The following is a 19,771-nucleotide window of genomic DNA, read 5'->3' on the forward strand; positions in this document are numbered from 1 at the left end:
TGCGAATTGTTGTGGTGTTTCCTATTACTAGTTTATATGTAGCCCTGAGAGTTGAAGTAACATTTTTAAGCTGCTAAAACAAGTTGTTCCTTCATTTGAAGCAAATAAAACAGGAATGTTTGTCTTTAAACTTGATAATAAGGCTGGTTGCTATAACCTTCTCTCGTGGCTCCGCCCATGCAGCCAAACCATTAAACGCTAGTGCCAGGTGGACCCTGCCAGAGCGGCACCACGGTTTTTTGGAGACGTTCGCTCACTGGCCCATGAAAGCGAGATGATTTCGAAACTGTGTCAGCGATCGGGGGCAGAAAAACATGCGGTGAAAGTGTTAGAGGAGCACCATTAACACCATTAACACCAGTAGCATAGTTAAGCATGTAGAAGTCCCCCACAGTCACAGTCGGCGTCATGACACATGAGTGTTTAAACATCCGGTAACAATTTAACATATGCAGGGGGGGCTTTAGTGCACGGGCTTACCCAGGCATACCCAGGGGCCTCCACTACAAAGGAGCCTCAAAAACAGCACCCCCCCCCCCAGGAGTGACAATTCCAACTATCACCAACTGCCCCCCCCACCGCAAAGGTGGATGACTACAGTAAGAAAAAAGCTAAGGGGCTTCTACACTGTTTTACGGGTTAGACCTCTGAGCACAGCCTTTAATTTCCTGAAATCAGACCCCAAACTTTACTCTCAACTGTGAGAGCACTTATGCAAATAGAACATAAAGCAGCATTTGCGCCTCATCATCGTCCCCATACAGAATCATAATCGTATGTCTTAAACCCGACAGCAATGTGCGATAAACACCTCTGGTCACTGCTCCCATACTGGACTGCCTTGCACTCGTGGTGTGTGGGTAGCAATGAAGAGACTGATTGAAGACAGACTTCACACCCCCTAGGACTGAGAGATTGACTCTTACTGTGTGTAGGAATGTATATATATTACATTCTAAGAACCAAATGTTCTCCACAATGCAGTGTGGGGAACATCTTTGTGGTCCCCGCAATTTTATAAACATCTCCGTCTTTTACTGCATTAAAAAAACTAAAAATGCCAAAAATCTTGCGTTTTGTGTGGGTACTTTGTTTAAGGTGTCTCCAATCTGTGAATCTCCATGACCCTCTTCTGGGTAAGTAGAATATCGATGGATGGATGGTGCAGTACTTAAATCTATATGATGTTATGAAGATGGTTTAAAAAGTCTACAAAACTTTCTCAATGTTATAACAAATGAGTGGCGCCATCACAGGCCTGTGAGCTGAAATTGTAAATGTCACAGATTGCAGGACCATGGGACATGCACTGGCGTGATCCGGGGGGGTCATGCAGTCATGCCTTCAGCAGATTCCACTCTGCTCTGCAGCAGGCGTCAGTCAGACAGTCGCTCCAAACGGCTCCCCAATCTCAGACACAAGCGACGGGCAAAGGAGGAGGACATCCAGACGCAAGTCTATTTTACTTTTAATATAAAACAGTATGATTTCAAAATAAATAGTTTTACTACGTAATCTAACAAAAAAAGATGTTAACATTTTAAAATACATTTACAAGAAATAAATATATTAATGTGAAAAATGTGATTTTACAAGACAGTTGCTGTAGTTCCTGTAATACAGTTCTGAGCTCAATAAGAGCAAATGTTGCACGTGGGGTCATCAGCCACGCCCTTCTCCCCCCACCCCCCCCAGTTACCGCAGGGGAGTGCACTTTAGCGTCAGTGCTGAGAGGGCAGCGGGGCAGCATCAACGTGCAAAACTAACTGCCTGGAATCTGGTCTCGTAGGATGTTAGGCATGATCTCCATTTAACTACAGGGTCTTTCTGGGGGCAGCATGGGTACAGCGTGGAACCTTCGTCAGGCTCACTGAGAAACAGATCTTATTAATATATTCCCGCTAAATGGTGGGTGTAAATCAGAGCTCCCACGATTAAACGCGATTCCAAAAAAAGCATTGATTAAGATTTTCCTTCTCGATTACTTGGCAATATGGTGAAAGGAAGACTGGTATAGTGTATCAGGGTCCAAGATATTTCATTCACATTAACAGTGAATGAAAATGCAGTCGTCTGTAATTACTGAAATATAACCATAGAGGGACTGTAATGCAAGTATTTCTTAAAAGAAGACATAATGCGAGGTTAACCAGAGATATGTACAGAGGTGGGGATTTCAGGTCCAGAGAGTACAAATCCAAACCAGGATTTTACTTCAACCAACCAGTTCAGTGACTGTGTCCCTTATACTCAACTGGTTGGTTGAAACAAAACCTTGGTCTGGATTTGTACTCTTTGGGCCTGAAATCTCCACCTCTGAATACATGCCATTTAGCCTTGCGGAGTAGCCTAGCCTATCTTCGTCATCACGTTGACTTAAATTATTTTGCTTATGTTACTTTCTACAATTATTGTATGTCAGAATAATCGCTGCTAAAATGAAGGTCAGCCCAGTCACTTAGCTGCATTGTTTGCCATAATCATACATAACGCTCATGCAAAAGCAGGGGCGGTAAACTTTAGACTGATTTTATTTATTTATTCAGTCATTCATATTCTAGACACATTTGAAAAGGAACCATCGTTAAAATAAAAGAAAGCTAACTAAGTTTTGTCTCCAGTGACCGTGTTAAAATTTTAGCGCAAATTATTGAGGCTTGAACCCAGCAGACTATGACGATCCTCGCGAAGTGACTGCTGCATGTGCATGAAATGCAACAGAATGCAACAGAGTGGCGAGGTGGGACGCAGTGTTGCTGCACGCCGCCGCTGTGTGTGTGTGGAGTGTGCATATTCACTGCGTGGTGGCTTTCCTGCGCATCCTCTGCTTTCCTTTCACTGTCCAAAAACATGCAATTTAAATTAACTAGTGACCATGTGCCACTGCGCGTACACCCTGCAGTGGTTGGTTGATTCCTGCTTCACGCTAATTATAATTATTATTATATTATCGCTATATTAAATCATATTATATGATACTGTATTACATTATATATAAATGATTAATTGATGAATTGTCAGATTGAGCTGTAGTTTAATCGATTATTGACGCAATCGCTAGTGATAGCCCTAAGTCTAATGCGATGCGATGCTTCTGTATCAGGCGGGACCAAGGGCAGACTGACTCTCTAAATGCCCTGCTAACTGCCCCGCTGCCCAGCCCCTAGAGCCGTCGTCGGAGGGCCAACACAGGCTGCATGAATTAAAAGCTCAGTCAAAACAAGCACTGTGGAATGTGAGAAGATCTTTCTTTCCATTGTTGTCTTTCGTTATATATGTCTATAAAAAAAAAAAACCTCTACAATTGTTTTTTTTTTTCAGGGCAAAACCACATTGACAAGATAAAGTAAAATAACATTAAAATAACACTGCATATAAATAGATAAAATTAAATAAAACGGAATATTGAAAATACTCTAATATTATTTATAAATTAAAGGTACGGCACTACAAAAAAGGGGATAGTAGGTCTGTCTGTACCCAGAACTTCTTTAGAGCAGTAAGTGCATGGATCTTTGGAAAAATAACTTAATAAGCGGTTTCTATGCAGCTCAGATGAAAGCCAGGCGGCATCTACTGTCAGCTCATTGTGTCAGTACCTACAGAGAGTCCGTTTTGGGTTAGAACAGCGTCCTACTGTCTGTTAGTGTGTGTACCCCGCTTGTCTTCACGCCGTCAGATACCCTGGGAGCTTCGCCTTCCTGGTCCTCTGCTGTGAACAAGGGCACTCAGCCTACCCCCCCCCCCTCCCCCCCAACAAGTCCCCCGACCGCCTCTGGTCAGCTTGCCAAACGTCCCAGGTCCATATCCAGTGGAGTGATGCATTAAACACATTTCAGAACTGCCAACCGCTGGTCAGCTGCAGGGTTGGGTGCTGGTCTGCGTTCATGCCGTTCATAGCAGCGATTCAATGTCTCTTGTGCACGTGTGTGTGACAGTGTTCTGTACACACACAGGCACACAAACGATGGGCTCTCATTTTTCACGCTGGAGTCCATCCGCACGCAGCCAAAAATGTTTAGTTCTTACATCAAAAGTGCTGTATAGAAAATTCCTTCATTTTTGTATCCTCTTCGTCCACTTTCATCTCCTAGGTTTCTCACATCTGAAACAGGACAAAAGCAGATTAGAACATCGCTACCAATCAAAGCCCAGCTCCAGCGAGCCTCTCCACCAATCAAAACCCTTCCCCAATGAGGCCATTAATAAAGATTCTACTCTACTGAATTTCTCAGTCAAATCACACATAAATAATCCACCAGTCAAAACCCTGCTCCAAGTGAGCCTCTCCACCAATCAAATCCCTTCCCCAGAGAAGCTCCACCCCCAGCACTCAAGACTGAACTCTCTTTTGGAGTGAGTGAGGAACTACAAGTCCAGAAGTGAAGTGATCAGAAGTGATCGCCATGACTATAAGGGGTACCATTCCCGTGGTGAACAAGGGGTTAACTGGACTGCGGAAGCAGACTTGACCCGACTTGATAACTTGAATACAGTCGATGACTCTGAGTCAACAATCACACCCAGAATGCACTCTAATGCTCAAGAGGTTCAGCAGTGACAGGACGCACTCGAAAGAAACACACGGCAGCTCACGCCAGACAAAACACCACACACAGGATCCATTCACAGGGACATACAGCAGACAAAACACAGAGCCCGCCACGGCACAGCAAACACACACACCGATACTCATCAAGAGCCGACATGTTCTACGCTTTGTTCAACGACCATCAAACGGCTCCGACTGAACTTGGGGGACCAGCAGTGTAATGCCATGTTTCCCCAACACGTTCCTTGGGGACACGCGGACAGTCCACGTTTTTGCTCCCCGGAGCTGGGGGGGGGAGCAAAAAAGTGGACCATCTGGCAGGGAGTTCAGAGGGAGCAAAAACGTGGTCCGGCTTGAGGTCTCTGAGGACCGGGTTGAGAAACACTGGTGTAAAGTGTCACTGATAAATGGTCACACACATCAAACTTTAAGGTAGTTAACATTTTAAAAAACAGTTAACTGCTAACGACACTCATTACTGCGGAGTAACAGGATTTATTCTCCGCAATAAAAAAAAAAAACCACACACACAAGACAGGACAGGACAAAATTCTCACACCCCAGCACAGACCAGCAAAATAAAAACAGCCCTCCCATAAAGATGCACAGCAAAGGCTCACTGACACATAGGAAGCTCAAGACAGACAGAAGCAAGCACATCTGTCCAGAGGCGTGTGCCCAGTGGAGAGTGCGATGGGCTGTGTCAGGCCCCCTCCAGAAAGACATTTGGTGACTCCGCAGTTACTGCACGGTAAAACCGTGTACGTTTGCACCTACAGCGACGAGGGACTTCAGAATTCCCCACTCACATCCCTACTGTCTGTTATTTTTTTTGTTTATTTTTTTAATTTTTACTTGGAGCAGGACCCCAGTGCTTTTACAGCCTGGGGCAGGAAATATTCAAGCAACAAGGGTAGCCGCTCGCACCCCCTAAAGAGGAGGGACCGGACAGTACGCAGTCACGGACGCCTCCGATCACACAGCACGTCACATTAAGCAGAAATGACACCCAAAGCATAAGTTACATGCTTAAAGGAGCGTTCCAAGAACAAACCTGCACGTTCTTTGGTTTAACTCAAGACTCCTGGCCTTGCAGTCTAACTCTGAGTTTTTGCAGGAACACTGACAGGTGAGGGGGTCCTGCACAAAGTAGCGCCTCCTTTTCTCTGAGCAAGGGGCACAGTGGCTGCAAAAAGGCAAAAAAAAGGGGGAGAAAGAGAGAGAGAGAAAGAGAGAGAGATCTAAGCAAGAGGACTTGAGAGGAGGAGCAGGAGGCCAGGGGCACTGCTGCCTCCCTTGGAGTGGTTAGCCAAAACACCCGCACACAATTCTGAAGTGAGGTTAGTATCGCAGAGGGAGAAAGCGGGCCAGTGTTAGTGTAGAGGAGCTGTCACACAAACACACACACTGCCTATCTAATCTCACGCTCACGCACACAAACCACGGCCGAAGACACCACAACAGTCTCCCCAACTGCTGCCCACACATTGGCCATCACTAACGCCCCCCCCCGGTTCCTGCACACCGCAATAGCTCTCTACTCTCTACACGGGGGGTGGGTATTCCCAGGGAACCTGACGGCGTGGTGGTAAATCATTACACCTGTGCCCAGCTGAGAGTGCACCGTTTGTCTCAGTGCGAAGACTGTATACATGATTTTATCAAGATATTCCCTCATACCGAAATCTGTCACAATCAGAACCCTGGGGCCCCTTGTGTGCACAGGCACAGCTGTCGGACAAGGTTACGCAGCCAGGAACCAGGGTCACCATGTGACCAGCCCAACCCGTTTGCTATGTTGTCTCCGAAAAAACACCATGTCCAGACAGTCTGGACATCAATGTGGTTGATCGACAGCAGTACTGGCTATTCCTTACTGGTCCCTCCAAAGCATGTTCATCACTAGATGAAAAGAGGACAGGAACCACAGGGAACAGGAGCTGGTTGGCAAACAACCTTCCATCCCCCTAGAGACGGAGCCCAGTGCAGCTGCCGCCTAAAACCAGCTCTCCGCTGACTCAGAAAGAGGAAACGGTGAACCAACACCTGCAGGACGACCGACCGGAAAACCAAGTGGTCAGAGAATAGGGCCTCGATGCCCAGTGACTGAGGCTTCCTGCAACGCTTATCATTCCAACGGACCGCTCCGCACACCTTCCGGAGAGTGTCTGATAACTGCCTGTACGCAGTGAATACGCCCCCCCCCCCCCCCAACCCCCCTGGCACCGGGGTGTGAGCAAAGCCTCATCACACCTGTTGTATTAAAGGCCAACAGAATTCTTTAACAGCCCATGAAAGGTTGGAGCTTAACAAGCCAAGAACAGCTAATATACTAAACTGCGCTAATACAATGTTTCAAAACAGCACGGGCCCCTCGCTGCCCTACACCCGGCCCCAAACAGACTTCATGGCCCCAGTGTGATTGTCCCTCTGACATAACACATAGATTAGAGCACAAAACCTTCAATCAAAACAAGATTTAATACTTACTTTTCCTTGTTCTCTTTCACATCAGTCTTTGGTCTGAAAGGATAAAGGAGAAAGCCTGAAATTAGCCCGGGCAGACAGACTGAGTCACTATGCGTGAGACAGTGGCGGGCTGTGGGAGGCGGGGCCTGCTGTGGGAGGCGGGGCCTGACGTGGGCGGCACTCACCTGCACTCACACTTTCGATGTTCCGTGAAACTTCTCAGGAACTTCTGCTGTTGCACCCGCTGCTTTATTCTGATGACCTGTTGCGATACAAAGGGTGGGGGGGGGGGGGTCAAAGACACGGACATGCAAACACCACCCCAAACTGCTGACTAACTGTTCATTATTTACCACAGAGCTTTACTCTGACTACAGACAGTTAACTACCAATCACTGACTAGAAGAAGGTTCTGCTTCTGGTCACAATAATGTCCTTAGTTTGTGCATGGAGATTAACCAGACAATCTCACATGCATAAGTACGGGAGAAGGAGCAAGGAGGAGACAAAGATGGGCGAGTTTTTCCCTCGTCAGCACCCGTTCGTTAGCCTCATCTCTTGCTCCCTCGCTTTCCGATGCCTCACCTCCATGGTGGTGTTAAAGGTTTCCGTGGGAACGCACTCCATCGCCTCGTCGTTGCAGCAGCCCCCACAGCGGATGAGGGCGACGCAGGATGGGATGTATGTCACCTCTGTCTCATCTGGGTACTCTTGGAAGATGTCCACCAACACTTCTCTTGGTTGACACAGACTTTTATTGAACACATCCATGAAGGGAACAACTGCATGAGAACAGAAAGGTTAGGTTAATATCCCTTAACCGCCATCATCATCACCACCACCATTTTAATGACTCTTGTGATATATCCCATCATCACGTAATGAGTTACAGCCATATTTCTCATAATCTTTCAACAACTTTGGATGTTGTCATCAGGGGCGCTGTAAAGGGGGGGTAAACGATGACGATTCTCGGGGCCCATGACTGAGAGGGGGCCCAGAGAAGCCCCCAATAAATGTGTTGGGGGCCCTGTCAAGATTCTTTTCATGGGGCCCAAAATCCTTAGCAGCGCCCCTGGTTGTCATCGTTAAACCTCCCTAAATCTACTTCCCATAATATTCTCCCGATCGCTGATTTTTTTCTGCATGAAAATACATAGAAATCTAGGTGGTCTGATGAAGCAGAACTACTTCTGGCCAGTAGAGGTCAGCAGACCAGTGTAACGGCGTTACTAAAGGGAAACCCTTCGACAAAGTCTAAACACCTTCAGTCTCACACAAGGCGAACATACCTTCATTTTTGCTCTTCTCTCTGTCCTTTGGTATGTGGGCAGCCTGTGATGGACAGAAACGGCATATGTCCATATTAATTCCTCCAAAACACTGCACATCTTTTCTGTTTCTAATTTCATTGAGTCCGACCTCTTCGTGTTAGTCAGTGTAAAATATAATATACCTTAAAAAATGAGAAACTTTAGGTATAACCTTGGTCGTTAAACAACAAAAGTTTTAATGATCATTTGTGTGTAAAAATACCGTGCACAGCATGGTTTATGTAAGTAGGCCTGTACACTATAAAGAATCGTTGAATGCAAAATCCATTAAAAAATGTTTTAACGCCTTTCTTTCTTCCACAACAGATAATAATTCTGGTTATAATTAAGTGTTAACACATCTAATAGGGACAAACTAAATGTTATCGCACATCAAATAGTTAATAGCCTAATATCAAGCACATTTTTAAATATCAATACGGCCACGTAACACAAATAATCGTGAGTTACTAACTCTTTTAAGCTACTTAAGATAAATCTTACAGGCTTTTATGATCCTATGGTATAGTAACTGGTGAATTATACATCGCTCCTTTAACAATCGCGGATGCAGGCCCGTAAAGCCGGCTCCCTCCCAGATAGCCCTTTACAGTCGGCCGGGCCCCATCAGTGCGTACGAACAGCACATTAAGATCTTTATTGAAACTGATTAAATGTTCAATTTTATAGTAAGTATATCTCGCCGACTGGTACCGAATAAATCGACAATGAAAGGACGTGATGGAGGGGGGCTGTAGGTTGCATTACGTTTCAACCCCCGAATTCAGTGTTTCATCATTCAAAAAGCACGTGATCTCGCACTTGCACGCAGGTCACTCTGTTACAGGACAATCAAGGCGGTCGTTTTTACATAAATTACAGGTTTGCCGTCATCTTTCGTAATCTTTGTCATATGGTTATTAATATTACTTTAAATGATTGAATTAATAATTATATTCGTTATAGTTTATTATCATATAAATAACACGTAGTCACTGTTGTTGGGATATTATTACTAATAATAATAATAATAATGATTAATATGGTTGTTTGTATTGTTGATCTTATAGTCGTTCTACTACTGTTACTGCAAAAAGAGGGAAACAAACAATTAAAATCCTAAACAATCAAGGAACAAAGACAGCGTGCGCTCTTTCCTGAGCGTTGACAGCGGAACTTAGATTTCTGTGGGAACGGTGTTACTTGTTACGATCAAACCCGTTTCCACACCCGCACTTAAAACGCGGAGCTCAGACCCGATCGGTCCCTGACCTGAACTTCACCATATAATTTAATTAAAAATGATAAAGAAGCAAACTACAGCTCCCAGCAACGAGCTCCCGGCGCAGTGAGAAGCGACCTGGCATGTTAACCGCAATGACGAGCGACACGCACAGACGCACGAACGCAGGCACGACTCACTTTCACTCACCGGATCAGGCTCAAGTGCAGACCTACCTTCAGGAAAGACAAGTGAAGCGCCGCCAGAAACAGTTCCAGTATCAAATTCACAACTAAGTTCATGATTATTACTCCAAAGGCGAAGGTCGCTCCGGCAAATCTGTCTCCGTCAAGCAATGCTATTCGCACTGATATTGTAGGTTTCTCAAGGGGCGTTGAGGAATATCCGCAGCTACATAAACTCCATTTCGCCCCGCACCGGGAGAAGGGGTATCTGGGGGAGAGAAAGTGTTTCTGTTGCGTTCCTCCAACTGCTCCTTACACAGATCAAAGTCGTCCAATAACGGGGAGGGGGGGATCCAAACTGCGCGTCACTTTTTAATCCTCGTCAAAATCCTCTGCTCTTCAGAGCGCCGAAATCCGCATGACAGTAAAAAATAAAATCCCGCATTTCATGTATCAGCCCTTTTGAAGAGACGCTGCCCGTCAAGCAAAACTGGAGAGAGTGAGAGAGGGAGAAAAAAAACTCAGACTCCTAAAGACAACTTTGAGCGGCGGAAAGGTAGCGGCGACTTATATTATCGCAGCCGAGAAATCAAAACGAAACCACTTGTGAAATAGGTAAAATCGTAATCATTCGTCCAACTCTGCTGTAGGACGTGCCAGCAATGGTCCCCGTTACCTGCACATAATTCCTCTATTGTGGCCCTTTCCCCTAGCCGACTATACTAAAGCGTGCCGTCTCTTCTAGCTCCACCTCGGATCTGCTGTAGGGTTAAATGTAGCCTCACACCCTGCAGCCGCGGGCGATCGCTGATTGGCCGGGTCCAAGGTGGGCCAGAGCGCGTCCGATGCCAGCGATGATGTCGCTTATTAAGCGCTCTCACGGACCCCCGTCTTCCAGTGCCAGTTCCGGACCTTGACCCGAAACCGATAACCGTGCCGGGAACGTGTGAGATACCTCGGCGCGGTGCCTTTATCTGTACCGATCCAAAATTACGAGCTATGTTATAAATAAAGTGCCACTTTTGCCCTGTGCATCTTCTGTGTAAAGTGTGATTTAAGTCCACGAAACTGCACCTTATACCCGTTTGCGTACGTGATCCTAAGCATACCTCCGCGTGACTGATGGAAAATTAGTGCTTCCGATCTGCACGGAATTGCAGACTTTCCTGCGGACCCTCCTTAGACGGCAAAAACCGGCGGGGCTCGGGGGGCTGTCGGGGAGCGCACAATGGGCAGCAATTCGCCGTTCTGTGTGAACGCAAAGGTGCGGCCGCAAGAGCAGCTTCCACCAACCAGGCGACTGCACTTGTCACGTAGGCACTGAGACTGGGGGCAAGACGTACTCGGGTCCTCAGCCTTATACTGGAATACCCGAGGACACCTGACGCTGACTAACGATGCGTGTAAAGCCAAGCTTCAGTCTGGTGAAATCGCGCACCTGATTCTCTGCTTTTTTTCCTCATTGTGTATGAATTTGTACAATTTAGGCTAATAAAAATATATACGTGTATATATATCAAGAGCATATAATGATGGGGGAGGGTGGTCTTTCCGATCATCATTTGCTGATGAAACCTTTTGTGTGGCCGTGCATTAACGTAATTTCGGTATGTCTTTTGTCTTTTAAAGTAATCCGGGTTCCTGATTCGACTGTAATCCGGTTAATGAAAAGCAAACAAACAGCCGGGTGGAAATTAAGTACTTTAAAGGTTGAGAAGAATTAAGTCTTGGAGAGGCGGATTTGTACCTGCATGCCTGGGAAACAGACAGTAACAAATCACATTGATATAGCACAGACCGATCTCTTTAGTGCTTTAGAAACAATGCAGTCGTTTATCCTCAAGAACTTAAGTGCAAAATTTTCTACTAGTGGTATTTTTTTCCCAATTATAAATGTAATAAATTATAAAACAGAAAATTCAATTCTGGCGGCACAACCTCGCAGACGCTGTCCTGATTGATGAACTTTGCCTTCAGTGGTTCTTCGGCGGCCACTCGGTATGGGGACATAAATCTGTCAGACACATGACGTGCCCTTTGAAGGGCTGACTGGCCACTTCACACACAGCTCCTAAGCCCGTCTCTTAATTCCAGTGGTGTTTTTGAATGAAAATGATTGTTAAATTAATAAATATACCCCGTAATGAAACGGCAAGTGCAAGGTGGTACTGGTAGACGTGGGACGGCCGCGCTCCCACCCTATTCCAAACCCTTTGCCTCCCCTACCCCCACTCCGGACTCGTCTCTCCCACATGGACCCTCCACTCAGCCGTGGGACAGGTCAGCACGCACTCTCATGGCCCCCCCGGCACTCTGCTCCGTTACCATGGTTTTCTCCAGACTGCCTTTTCTTCGTCTTTCCACCATGCGGAGACGCAGCCCGCTGCTTTGTGTGTGTGTGTGTGTGTGTGTGTGCCAGTCTGACTGTGAATCTGACTGCCTGTGTTTCTTTGTGTGTGTGATTGTAACTTTTACTGTGCGTGTATCTCTCTGCATCTCCGTGGTTGTGTCTGTGTATGTAAATTCTGTGTGTGGCGTGACTGCAAATACCGCGTGTACGACGCCGGTTTCAATGTCAGTAACTATTTTCACTCCTGTATGCGTTTTGTTTTTAAAATATACGGCTCAGTGTGTTTCATAGTATACGCAGCGCTCAATTTCTTACTGCTTTATAGAATTACTCTGACATTTCATCGTAGTGATATTCTTTATTTACACGAATGGTCCGAGTATATCGCTCACAGCTCTACGAAGTCTAACGTCACGTGTGATGCTCTGGCTCTTAATCACGCGCAGCCTGGGGAGCCCGGGCAGACGTAAAATGTGTCATTTTTTTGACCCTCAAGGGGGCGCTGCAAAGACACTTGTTGTCATTTGAAGAATTTTGAAGGAAAAGCCATAGTTGAAAATATAAGTAATATATGTAACACGAAATACATAATGTTCATATTATAGGTAATAAGCAATTTAAATGACTATATCCGTAAGCTCAGAGGGTAGTGAAACTCCCAATTTTAAGAGATATGGCTTTGCTTCTGCTGTGAGTAGACACGCTGTACCCTCCTCAAGGCCTCTACCTGGTTATCAGTAACTATTGCTAGGTGTTCTGCCTCTCTCTGTTGTGTCTTTCCATGGATGCGTCTTGTCCAGTAAGGCTCATGTCTTTATATTTCTTTGTCTTTTTATGTGCATTTTCCCCTGGAATCGGTTCACGTTTAATAAAAGTATCTTGTCTCCTGATTGTTAAAACAAATATCTGACTGACTAACCCTATAAAGACAGCCTTTATCTATCAGATACACCCATTAGTGGTCGGCACTAGTCAGCAGTGTCTTAACTAGTGCTAACTATCTTTGAGATCTCATGCCAGACTAGCCTTGTGGTTTATCTACAGACTAGCCTTGTGGTTCCTGCTCGGCCATAAGGATGACTGGCTTGTTTGCTTCTGATGGATGTCTGATGCCTGTGGAACAACCCGTTCTGCGCCCATCCTATCCCTGGATCGCCTTTAAGACCTCTCACATGCTTCCTGGGGAAGGTCCTGGAGTTGGGAGGGCAGCACATTCTGTTGGCAGATGACAGAGTGGCCGATAGGGAAGGAGAAGAGGTCTCAGGGCCGTGATGGAAACCCGTAGAGGATCCTCCTCTCGCTCTGGGACATTGACTTAATTGAAGAATAACATGAAGTCCTGTCCTCCCCTCCGCTGATCTAAGGAATGTTTCAGTCGCCGAGAGGCTGAGGATTATTGATCTTACACACACACACACACACACACACACACACGCAAACCGGACATTTATGCAGAATGCCCGCAAACACTCATGCACTCCCCCGCATTTGCAAAATCGTGTGGAATCTTTACTTTTACGTAACTGGTTTTTCCCGAGAGAGATTCACCTGAAATTCTTCGAAAGGCATATTTCGGTATAAGCAGGGGCAGGTTCCCTGGCTCTCATACCAGGGTAGTGATCACTGTAACTCCCAACAGGTTTCCTTGGACCCGGAGAATGGATTTGTCAGTCATCCTTCAGCTTAAATGAATTTGGTTTACAAAGAATTTTGGGTGTTTATTTTCTCAGAACTGTTTTGGGGTGGACTCAAAAAAAAACCAGGAGACATCAGACACCCACTGACACTTGGAAGCCCTTCACTGGGCTCTCCCACCTATACCACCTTGAACCAGCTGAGCCATGCTTACAGTGTGGAAATCAGAACAGGGACATTTCCCATGTTTTCACTGGTCACCTGACCATGCCCTTCTCATGCTCAGCCAATCAACTCACTGTATTCACTGCAGTGCTGATGGGTGGCTCGTCCTTCACGTGGACAGTTACATTCCCAGCCTGTCCGCGGGCACAGTGCCAGATCCCACAGCTGCTCTGGAACCTTCCGCATCACTCTGCTCCATAAAACTCTCAGCACCTCCATCTCATCAATGACATCGTGATGATCCACTCTGCAGCCTGTTGATCTGACCGTTCTCTCCACTATCATTGATTCCCACCATGACCACAGAGCCAACATGGGTGAGTCTCAGTATTCCTACGTCCCACCCAGGTGAACCCATTAGCCTTCAGACCGACTCCAAGCGGTGATTCACACTTGACTGTTGAGTGTTAGTTACAGTAATCCCAGGAAAAATGATCTCAGTCTACGCCAGTTCTAAGAAGTGGCAATAATCTCTCTCTTATCTCAAATTTAAAACATTCTAGAATTAAAGGTAATTATTGTGTCATTAAGATCATGACAACAGGTGGTTGACTATGGAAATGCACAGGCTAACCTTTTAACGGGAACCCCCTATATGGAGTAACGAGGGTAAATGATCTGGTGGCTTTCTTGCTAATTTCCATCATGCAGAACCAAACATGAGACGTCGACTGTGCTGGGAAGCCGTGCAGGATTTTCAGGTGCCTTCCTGCGACTTTTTGCCTGCTACAGCAGAAATAAAGTCGACAGGTGATTCAGGGAGGACTCAGACTGCAACCAAAGGCTACAGTTTAAAGGTTTATAGGCACAGCTCACACCTGAACTTACTGAGATAAGAACACAGCCTTAGATTTAGAATTCCTCTCACGTCGCCACAGGTTTAGCTCTCTAGATGTGCAGTTTGCCGTCGTGTAGTTAGCATGCTCCTCTGAGGGTGCTTTGAGGCACCTTCAGGCAACTGGTAGTCTATGGTATCAACATCCACACTCTGCCTGACCTTATCGCACCTTTTCCGGACTCTTCTGTACACTGAACCCATGATAAAGGCAACACCAGGAATATCAACAGTAACTTCTGGGAGAACTTCATACACACTTAATGATTAAATCTTTTCTCTTGGTCTTTTAGGTCTCTTTCCAGCAATATCCTTTTTAAAATTGCTTTATGGTGCAGGATATAATTGGGGTCTTTTAAGTGCCTCTTTTTTTATGGTACAACGGTAGATCCCCTGGGATCAGGATTTGACTGCAGTGCCTAAGGGGCCTCCTGGGTTGCTCAGTCAGACCACGGTACCAGGAGATACCATCTTTTTTTATTTTATTATTTTTTTTTTTCGTCATTCACCATTTGTGCCTGGGAACTTGACAGCCAGGGATATTGTCCGTCTGGAGTCCATCCAATCAGCGCTCAGCAGTCCCGCCGCGCTAGCAGGGAGCGGAGCCACAACGGGCGTGAATCGGAAGAGCCTGCGTCAGCTGCAATCCGATACCCGACAGGCGGAGCCTGAGCTGGATCAGGCTAACTTAGGAGAGGAAATGGGGGGGGAGGGGGGGTCTCGTTTTCAAAAAAGGCTGGTGGGAAACTCGGAGGCAGACAAAGAAGGGGGAGAAAGAGCTCGTAGCTGATGTGAGTGACGGCAAAGGGGAGGCAGCTATGAAATTCCACAGATCATTACAGGAGGACTCTGAGACGACTCAGAGGCTGTGCGGCAGGCCGCCCCCCCCTCACTTGTAAGTGAAGCGGCTTTGATGTCAGGGGTCTAAGAGGGCAGGAGAGGCGGGCCCAGACAAGAGGGGGGGGGAGAGACAGAGGTTGGGGTTAGGGTAACAGACTTTGCCTCAGGTCCACTTCTGGTAATGAGCAGAGCCTTACCACTGAACCAAGCACGGCTCACCTGCTGCATTCCCACACGCATGGATGGGACAGCGAATGCGACATAGGTGAGCGCATTTGCTCTACGTGCCTTAAGGGTCATGCCTGCTCTGTAAGGCACAGAGACAAGACTTAGTGGCTGACCACGTAGCATCCCACTGCCATCCAGTCAGGAGCATCTGAGGTCACAGACATTCCCGCCTTCTCCACTCAGGGCTCCCTGCTGCTCCATAGCGCCCCCTGCTGTTTCCTAATGGTCTCACTATTACTTCCCTTGAAGCTGTCACATATAGTTTCCCCTGTGATCTTGCCCAGGCAAACTCTGCTGGTTCCACTTAATTAGCGTGTAAAGCTTTGATGTGTCTGTGGGATCTCACGCGTGACTCGACACCGATCCCCAAGTCTGTCCTCCTACAGAGGAGAGGCCACACTACAGCTCGGAGGACATGGATGACCAGTGCTGGGGGACCATGACAGCGGCCGGGGCCCCATTTCCATCTTTCCGGAAAATTCCACCTGCTCCTCATCGGGTCCAAGTCTGTGGGAGTGCCTGGATCTATCCATGAGCTCAAGGCAAACTGCCAGGATGGCACTGGCTCACTGCCATCTGCTGTTAAGCTCAAAAGCCCGAGCCCAACGTGGCGTCGCAGTTCGGAGCTGGAGGAGATCGTGCCAGTGAACGTGAAACCCTTATCTCTGATACCCAACCATTATTCAGTGAAGATGTTCCTGATTAAAATGCTCGCCACTCCCACTTAAATGAGTCCTTAAACTCTGTAGTGTCTACAGCTGTGACATCAGGTAATGCGGTCTGGCAATCCTCCTGCAGCCAGTGTGCAAATTCTATAGTTCTGCAGCCCCCATGGAATGGAAGAACAATCGACAATATTGCTTTGCTGTGATCCCCATTATGCCCTGAGTCACACATTACGTCGACCAGCCTCACAGATGATGCTAACATGTCTGATTCTACACTCCACATCTGCCATATTTTTCCTCCAGCATGCTACTACACACTCCGACACCCATACTGTGCTGCCTCTGTGACCTGACATAACACAGTGAAGGCAGTGACGTCTATTGAATTTCGATTGGCCAGACTCACCTTGAAGAGTCACGACTCCATCCCCTGCAAGTGTAATTCCATCGTTCGCCTCTGGCTTTCTGCGTGACCGTCAGATCCTGAGAGGCCTTGAGATTTCACATGTAGCTGACCTGAGGGCTCCCTGAAGATGGGCAGGACCTGCCAGCTTTGCATTAGAAGTATATGAAGAGACACGCTCTCTTAACTCTTCAGGAAAACCAGCTGCTCTGCAAACAGACCTTACACAGCATCACCTCTTATTGACCTACCTCTGAACCCTGATTGGCTGCCATATCTGGTCATCTAGGGATGTCTACATGGACACGCCCACTGGCTGTTCCCTTCTAGTTCGCCCAGCAGTCTGTAAACAAGCCAGTCATGAGACACAGGGGAGAAATTAAATATACTTTCAATATTTATTTACTGTAGTAGCAAAAATTTCTGTGGAAACGACCCAGTGGGGCTCCGCATGTTGTCTTTTGTCTTAGTTTTCTCAGAGAAATTGTAACGATACCTTTAAATAGCTTGAGTAAATAAAGTATATTGTGAAGTCTTGTGTAAGTGTCATGCCTGGTGGAGGTTCTACACCTACACTACTCGATGATTCCTACTCCACGTAAATCTGTTCCAACTTTTAGCATTGTTTTATCCTGCTAAGATCATAATGCTTCCAAGCTTATTGTATTTTCCTCATACTTAATCCCAAATTTCCATTCACGATCAGCTTCCAGGACTCAGCACGCTAGAAGCCTCTGACTCATAGATTCATCATACATTGCGATAAAAAAAATAAAAGTCTCCTTTACTCAAATCACTGGGGGATTCAAGACCACACAGTTGACCTCACTTTCTGCGTCAGACCGGCTTGTGTCTGCCCTCACGAACAGAGCGGATATTATTTCATCATTCTTTCATCAGACTTTTCTGGGTGATATAATTCTTCAGAAGAGATGAGTCGCCTATCCGTGATTTTCAGCAGGTTTGTCGGATGCAGTGAAACAAACATAGATGCTTGGTTTTAAGAGTCTGCTCTCGATACTTCCCACATCAAAACCTGACCCGGAGGTGAACATCTGCGGAACATGCTGGAAGCGTCCATCCCCGAGAGGGACGTTTAGCAGGGAGCCAGTCAGCACTGGCACTGAGAGGAACAGAGTCGCCCAGTTCAGCATGGTTAACATAGCAATAGCAGAAAGTCTAGCAGTAAAGGAAATTTAAGTCTCTCATTTCTTGGACCCCCAGGAGTTTGTTCCCCTATTAGTCCAGCGTAGGGGGGTGGGGGTTGTTCCTCCCCACTGCTGTCTTCTGTCTAGCATAGTGTGCTAATGTTTATATATGTGCATGCGAAGTGCTCTGGGGCAAGTGTTTTGGGAAGGGGCTGAACTTAATCTGAACCTTTACTTTTTTTAGTTTTTCACTGCAAAATCAAATATGAACATGAGTGGTAGTAGCAGTAGCAATAATAATAATAATAATAACAATGATGATAATAATGATAATTATGATAATGATGATGATGATGATAATAATAATAATAATAATAATAATAATGAATACACGAGCAAATAAATAAATAAATAACAGTGAAACGTGTTTCTGTTTACACAACCTCCCACACTACAATTAGGAATCCAGTCTAAACTAGACTTAGCCGAACCTGACAGACACACAAACCGCCTGAGAAATTACAGAGGTGTGGCTTCATGGAGCGAAGACGCCAGTCTGCCTGTGATTGGTGCTCCTGGTAGGTGTGCCGTAGGGGGGTGGGCCATCCCGGATCCTGATTTCCCTGCAGAGGAGGTCCTGCCCGGCCTTCCTTCCCACCAGTCCCGCCAGGCAAACGTGCTGGGCGTGTCGGCTCGCTCTGAGACAGGTGTGTGCTTCCTCTTGCCGGCAGAGTGCCAGTTCGCCACAGTGCTGTGAAGTCGGTTTACATATTTCATGATATCGATCTGGGTCCTTCCTCTCACACACGCTGTTTGAAGATCAACTTTGCTGACCTGCTACTGTGCAACCAGAATCCATAAAACCTCATTTAGTCAGCGCAGGTCACCGATTCGTGCGAGTGAATTAGCGTCTGCTTCCTGTTTCCCCACCAATGCTGGTTTTTGTGTCACTGCACCACAGTGGTCAGCTGTACACTGGCTTCCCAGCATGAAAAAATCACTTACTTATCTCCCATGTGCAAATATACAGTCTCCAAGGAGCAATCATTTATTAAAGTTCTTACAGTTCAGTGTTTATCATTCTGGTTGTAGTCAAATGTTACACGAAGCAGTTCAAACATATTATCTTGTTTCACGTCACTCAAGATACAAGCGTCATTGCACTCGTAACCCTCGGTCAGAGAGACCTCACCGTACTCATGATCTTGCAGTCAGAGTCACTGGAAGGTCCTAGAATTCCCAGTCTCTTTCACGTGGCTCTTCCGTCAGTGTTAGGTGACGTGGTCTCCCTGCAGATATTTCCTGTTAATTTGCTGGACCTCTGCGGCCCTGTGCTGCTGTGCCAGTTTCTCGCTGACGCTCTAGGTGCCCCAATAAAGTTGCCTTCATACAGCAATAAAGATTCAAACCATACCACTGTTTCACATGCGTTACATTGCATACGGCATTGCCTTGACAGCACAAGGAGTAGTTGAACCAGGCATTTCGTACAAATTAATGAAACAGATGAGCTGAAAGCCAGTTTTCATTGGCCCAGCGTGTCACATGACATTTATATATTTATTAAATGAATATAAGGAAATAGAACACACCACGTCACTGTTAGAATTGTATTGACTCTTTCAAAATACAGTACAACTGTTTTAAATGCTTTTCAAAGTGAAGGTACTGTAGAAATTAAATTACTGAACTATGTAT

The 19,771-nt window shown here is 46.3% G+C and overlaps 1 protein-coding gene across 6 annotated transcripts; it reads right to left on the reverse strand.

Annotated features, from left to right (window-relative positions):
• Positions 1-3,765: 3,765 nt before the first annotated feature.
• vegfaa (vascular endothelial growth factor Aa) lies at positions 3,766-19,556 on the reverse strand. Of its 6 annotated transcripts, none has more exons than XM_049026083.1 (11): positions 19,271-19,556; positions 18,597-18,824; positions 17,177-17,268; positions 16,929-17,073; positions 9,793-10,231; positions 8,314-8,356; positions 7,607-7,803; positions 7,207-7,283; positions 7,043-7,075; positions 5,607-5,738; positions 3,766-4,105 (listed from the first exon to the last, which is right to left on the reverse strand). In XM_049026083.1, exons 5-11 carry the CDS (start codon positions 9,856-9,858, stop codon positions 4,084-4,086), a joined length of 570 nt encoding a protein of 189 aa, XP_048882040.1. In that variant the 5' UTR covers positions 9,859-10,231; positions 16,929-17,073; positions 17,177-17,268; positions 18,597-18,824; positions 19,271-19,556; the 3' UTR covers positions 3,766-4,083. The 6 variants fall into 6 exon arrangements, with proteins under 6 accessions (XP_048882040.1, XP_048882039.1, XP_048882046.1 ...); XM_049026082.1 differs by having other exon boundaries at positions 19,266-19,556; XM_049026089.1 differs by lacking the exon at positions 5,607-5,738 and having other exon boundaries at positions 19,266-19,556.
• Positions 19,557-19,771: the final 215 nt, after the last annotated feature.

Source organism: Brienomyrus brachyistius, chromosome 9 (genome assembly GCF_023856365.1).
Source record: "Brienomyrus brachyistius isolate T26 chromosome 9, BBRACH_0.4, whole genome shotgun sequence".
Lineage (NCBI taxonomy): Eukaryota > Metazoa > Chordata > Actinopteri > Osteoglossiformes > Mormyridae > Brienomyrus > Brienomyrus brachyistius.

Bases quoted from the DNA above. Each gene is read 5' to 3' on its own strand.
- vegfaa (XM_049026083.1), bottom strand. From the start codon at position 9,858: ATGAACTTAGTTGTGAATTTGATACTGGAACTGTTTCTGGCGGCGCTT. The intron at 8,357-9,792 runs GTAGGTCTGCAC...TGTCCATCACAG, and splicing joins TTCACTTGTCTTTCCTGAAG to GCTGCCCACATACCAAAGGA. The intron at 7,076-7,206 runs GTGAGTGCCGCC...TTATCCTTTCAG, and splicing joins CATCGAAAGTGTGAGTGCAG to ACCAAAGACTGATGTGAAAG.